The 5982-nt window shown below is 44.4% G+C and overlaps 1 protein-coding gene across 1 annotated transcript in view; it reads right to left on the bottom strand.

Annotated features, from left to right (window-relative positions):
• Positions 1-5982, bottom strand: part of FAM117B (family with sequence similarity 117 member B) — a 58582-nt gene that overhangs the window by 35957 nt on the left and 16643 nt on the right. Inside the window, exons 2-3 of the mRNA XM_019523498.1 lie at positions 2873-2965; positions 2253-2366 (exon numbers count right to left, since the gene is read on the bottom strand). Of these exons, the coding sequence (XP_019379043.1) occupies positions 2253-2366; positions 2873-2965 (207 nt within the window). The remainder of the gene's footprint in view (positions 1-2252; positions 2367-2872; positions 2966-5982) is intronic.

Below are 5982 nucleotides of genomic sequence, written 5' to 3' on the forward strand. Positions count from 1 at the left end.
TGTGTATTATAGCTATGCTATACATGTGATTGTGTTTATTGTGCGTCAGATCCTATTATACCTTTACCTGGCATTTGTAGGTTGTAGAGGTTGTAGGTTGACCAAGTGACAGCAAATGTACATTCAAAAGTAATCAGTGTGAATGAAATCTTATAGGAGATTCACTACTGGTAGCTTGACTTTTCAACAAACATATTACTATTTTATCATTACAATATAAAATTGCAAATTATTGAAAATATAGGGAGATATTTAGTAATAGGGGCCCTTATAGTCATGACAAAAATCTATTTAGCTGAAAAAAAGAAGAAATGATATGTGAAGCAAAGAAGAAATTATATGTGAAGCTTTCCTGATAATTCAGTATAGGGCAGGGGGAGGTAATTAGTTTGGCTAGAAGGCTGCTTAACGAGGTTTGGTGAGCTGTTGAGGGCTGCATGGATAGTCCTGTCCCCTGGTCGGCAGTTTGGGAATGAAGTCCCACCCGTAACCCTGACCTTTGTTACCTGAAGTCCCTCTCTTTGCCCCCTGGAAATACTCCTTTTGGGAGAGGGGGCTGCCATCTTAGAACCAGAAAAAAAACAAATCATACACTAAAAGTCAAACACCTACTGTAATATATTTTGATGTTATTACAAAAAATACTTTCATCATGATTTGTGTTTGCATATTGTATATAGGGAGGATTGCATAACAACTCAATAATAAATTCTTAATCGTGTAGTGTGCATGTGCGTGGGGTGGGAGTTTGAGGGGTGTGGCTGTGTGTTGGGGGGCATACAGTATGTTGGGGTATGTGAGGGCAGGGTAGGGGTGTATGGTATTTATGGGTTGAGGGAAGGTGGCAGGGGTGGACCCTCCACACTGTCCCCAGGATGCAACACCAGGCGGGGGCAATCGGGGCACTGGTGCCTGATTCTGGCCAGCATGGCACATTGCAGCAAGGGGCACAGCCCCACTGGACTGTCTCTATTGCCAGGCCTCTCTACCATGCATGCACAGCCCCTGCACTCATGCATCACGGGAGGGAAGCCCCACATACTGGAGCTGGCTGCCTTCTCTGCTTCCTACCACACAGGTCTGGGAGCAGGGAAGGCAGCTGGCTCCAGCCCATGGGGCTTCCCCCCCAGTATTGCACAAGTGCGGGAGCTGTGCACGCATGGTTGGGAGCACTGGTGATAAACGGCCCGGCTGGCCACAATGTGCCGTACTAGCTGGAGCTGCATGCCGGGCACAGGCACCTGAACTGGGCATAAGCACTGTCGCCTGCTGCTGCTGCCACCGCCTCCTGGGGCTGCGCACCATGGGGGAAGGGGGGGGAAGAAGTATGGGTGGATCCCCACACCCATATCCTGCCTACCTGAGCTGTGCTGCAGCCACCAACCTGGGCATGGGCTCCACGCTGCAGCCAGCCCCAACCACACGCTCTGTGCTCCTGCCCAGCTGCAGCTCTGCCCTCACCCCCGCTGCTTTTGTATCTGCTGCCCAGACTGAGCAGATCGCTGAGGAAGCCAAGCAGATCCCTGGCAGTTGCAACAGCAACAGCAGCAGCCCCACCTGGAAGCTGCGTGCTGCCCAGGCTGGGCCCTTCTGTCCGAGGGTGGGAGCGAGGCACAATAGTGTATGTTGGGGGGCGTGTGTATACATGGGCACCTCGCTCCCACCCTCATAGGCAGAAAGGCTGGGCAGGGTACAATTCACTGGTGGACGCTGTGGGCCGGATCAAAGTGCCTGGCGGGTTGGATTCAGCCCACAGGCTGTATTTTGCCTGCCCCTGCTATAGGAACTCAAGAATGTGAGAATGAGACATACAAAAAGAAGAGCCCAGGAGGAAGATCTAGACTGTTCCACAATCATATAATAGAGGATAAATTTAGGGATACAAAATAAAACAATTAAGTAAATGTATTGCCTTACCCTACTCTATTATTTTAGACAAAAATGTGGTTTCTCTGCAATTCGCATCTGTGAATTCACTATTCTTCCTGCTTACCTTACAAACCATCATTCTTTCACCACAAAGTGAACAGAATGCCTTTCAGGCCAGTGTTAATTTCAAAACCCTTCCTTTTTTCCAGGTGGGCAAGCACTCAGCACCCAGTTCATCATTTTCACAAGAAAAATGATCTGTGCATTCAACATTTATAAATTCATTCAACAGCAATCCAAAGTTTCTTTAAAAATCACAATCTAAAACACACAGATTTAAAATATTATTAAGCTGCTTAATAGCAAAAAAGGAATAGCTTTACCTGGCACTGATTAATGGCTGCATGGTTACCATGGAATGGAGACTGTCTTTCTTTATCTCGATGATGCCTGCTGCTGTGCTTACTTCTCTGCAGTTGTTGACGCAATTTTGCAATCTGACAAAGCAAAGTGTATTAGACTTCAGTTAGCATATTTTGCATCATAAGGTGCACAAACAACTGCATCAAGTTCACTTTATGGACTATTTAAAAAAAAAAAAGGTAATTCCTTCGAATACATCTGTAACATTGGGAATCTTCTAATGTGTGCTAGCGTAAAGCTAAATCAGTTACCTACAACTATAGAACCACAACACTAAAATATTAGTTCTCATTTTAAAATCAAGATCTGCAGGAACTTCTAGCACTTTCTTGCTGCTTTCCCTCACAGGCATTAATAACTAGTGGTTTGTAGCATGATCTTATAAATTAAAAATAACAGCTGGCCCAAGGTATATTTTAAAATACAAGATTAGAAATTCTGTATTTCTATTTTCTCTCTCACCAAACTTTACACAGCACATCAGGACACTTCAACATCCATGCTTATTTAAAGCTAATGGCAATGATGTATACAGAAAACAGGCTTGACCCAACATATTTCAAACAATAGCTTTCCTGACCTCCTTGAGTTGGTCTGTGCTGCCCCATGATGCTGAACGCTTGTGAGAACCTCTCTTCTTTTCTAAATATTCTTCAGCCCAGGCACTCTCTGTCTGCAGAGAGATTACAAAACTTATTAAAGAGGGTCTTGTTTATTCTTCCTAGAGAGTCACAGACAAATTACAGGACTGAAATAAATTATGATCTTCCAGATTCAAAACACTCCTAGAAAACATAAATAACTGAATAAAAACCTTACGTGCCAGCTCTGATATTCCAACAAGAATGAGAATATAGGTCTGAACAACTGAATAGAGATTTTGAAACTTTTAGTCTACATAGCAGACCTCCCTCCCATTTCATATGTAGGAAAATCTTATCATCTTAAATATTACTCTAACATACATATAGTTTTTAATTTAAAACAAGAAAATAATTTGATTTATTATGTTCATATGGTATAGTGTCCATTCAGTTTAGTGATTAATACACCAGGTATTAAATTTGAACCTGTGCTGATGGACAGAGAATTTCAGTACTGTTGAGCTAAGTGAATAAGCAAATATTCTTGTCTATAGGCAACAATACACATTTAATGGGACAATATTAACCAACTATCGTGGGCTTTCAAAAGTTAGGAAATTCTGAAGTGCCCTAATTAAAGAGGTCTGTGCAAAATTCATTCAGGATGCTTGCAGGGCATTACATTATTCTTTACATTATGATACAGAAATATAGTATCATAATACTGTTTCACCAAATCCCTTGTTCCTTTAGAAGACAGAATAGTAATTACTTACTGAAGAAGCTGCTATTCAATGCCTTGTTTTATCCTCATTGTTCTGTACACAGCCCTTAGTATTTTGCTGCACACTATTCAGCACGTATTCTGAATATACAGAGGTTATTTACCAATAATTATTCTTAAATAGGTAACTGTGCATAATTATTTAATACAGTATGTTTGGTGTCAGATTGCAGAATACTGTTGAAAAGTTGCATCTCCTGGGAGGGTGAGAATTCCTGCATCAAGGCATTATCAACTAATACACCCTGTATCAGGGTGCAAACAAACCCCTTTACTACCTTAGTTCCTTTTCAGAAAGAGGGCTAAGGATACAGAACAGAATTCCGAAGCAAAGAGGAAGGTGGGCTACTAGTAACATGCAAAAAGACAAATCACAGAATAATGATTACTAGCAATTAATCTGTCATTTTGAGGGGCTCTGTACATTCCCAGTTGTGCGAGGTAAGCAAATAGTGAGTCAGAGTAAGGTAGGCAAGTTAAACGGAGATGTAACATCATTTGCGGCTTCCCAACAGCATCAACCATGCTTTGCTGTCCCAAGCTCTCTCAGTGAGCTGTATCCACTATGGGGATCAGTGGCCCCCCATGTGTCCATCTAACATAAAGACAACGGTTTCTACAGTTGCCCTTTCTGTGCCGAGTGATGGTTGCACACCGACATAACTTAGCTAGTAATCACCTGGAGAAATCCCTTCCCCAATACTAGGGGGGGAGTACATACATATGAAGTACATACATACTAAGGGACTTTCCCCCTTGCTTTCCCATAGTCCTTTCACCCCAGACTGCAGATTCCAAAGTCTAAGCCTGTGATCAAGGGCATAAGGAGAGGAAACGGAGCATCTTCAATATGGTTCTGCCAAGCCCACACAACAGTTTGGGACGCTTCATTCACTTCCCATGCGGCCATGTAATGAGTAGCATGAACTGCTCGGGAGGGAAGAGACAAAAGAGCAGTAGGCTCCCAGTTCATGTGAACCAGGTGCCCTTCTGTGTACAAACTTTGCTAACTGTTGCAACACTGAATACTTGCATATTTGCATGCTTCAGGTGCATTTCTGGGAGCATTCATCATATTGCCTTTATGAACTGGCCTGTGCTGTCCTCTTTTTTTCCAGAATTCTATGGTGTCAGAAAGAGAAAGATTTTGTGGCAAAGAAAATGTACAAGAGAAGTTTTCTATCTTTGCATGTGGGTGTTCAGTCTCCATGTGTTTTGTATCAGGAATCTACCCCTAGACAGTCAACAGGGCAAGTTATTTTGTTTTGTTCTGCAGTGTGACAAAAATAAAAATAAATGGTTTAGTTGTAGCATCCCTCTCCTCACAAACAAGGTTTGCTAAGAGCAAAGACAGTATGAAGTATCCCAAGTGGAATGTTTTTGCCCGACTGTTTTTCTCCACTCCTCCCCTTCCACTGGCCTTTCAGAGCTTTGGAGAGAACAAACCAGGGGCAAAGTCTGGCCCACTGGCTGGATCGGGCTGGCAGCAGACTCCATTTTCCAGCAGCCCCTGCCTGTGTGGCTGGGGCCAGTTTCCATGGAGACCCCAGCAGAAGTCCCAATGTGACAGGGTGGGGCTGGGGTTTCCCTGGAGACTGGCCCCAGCAGCGCTGGCAGGGTGCACAGCAGGGCAAGGAGCTGCTCCAGGGCTGGACTAGGACTTGCAGCAGTGACAGTGTGGCCTGGAGCCGGGGCAGAAACATGATTTGCAGCCTGCATGTTCCAAGTGGGAGCGTGCAGGCAGTGGGTCATGGCTCTGCCCTAGCTCCTTGCAGCAGTGACAGTATGGTCTGGAGCCAGGGCGGAGCCAAAATCTACAACCTACATGTTCCAACTAAACTCCTGCCCTGCTAAACTTATTGTTAGCTTAGACTAACCTCCAAAGACTGAATTGATTCAGCCCTGGACAAAGCTGGATCAGCCTCATAAACTAGATCATCCCAGCCAAGACTTTGTCTACCCAGGTCTTAAAAACCACCAAGGATGGAGATTCCATAACCTCTCTGGATAACATGTTCCAATGTTTTACTACCCTCCTAGTGAGAAAGGTTTTCCTAATATCCAACCTAAATTTCTGAACTCCATCATCTCAGGGTCACTGCTGCCCAAGTTGCCATCCACTACTACATTCCCCACCAATTCTTCCCTTTATCTGAGCAGCAGGCCAAAAGCACTGTCCCCAGGATAGTGGAGAGGAGGATCCAGGTAGTTAACCAAAGACTGTGGCGCTGGTGTCATTGGAAACGCTTTGGCTTCCATGACCACCGTCCGCTCTTTGGCGAGAGAGGCAGTGAGCTGCTGGGAAGGGATGGCCTCAACCCC

Source organism: Gavialis gangeticus, unplaced genomic scaffold (assembly GCF_001723915.1).
Source record: "Gavialis gangeticus isolate Ggan-Ray unplaced genomic scaffold, GavGan_comp1, whole genome shotgun sequence".
Taxonomy (NCBI): domain Eukaryota; kingdom Metazoa; phylum Chordata; order Crocodylia; family Gavialidae; genus Gavialis; species Gavialis gangeticus.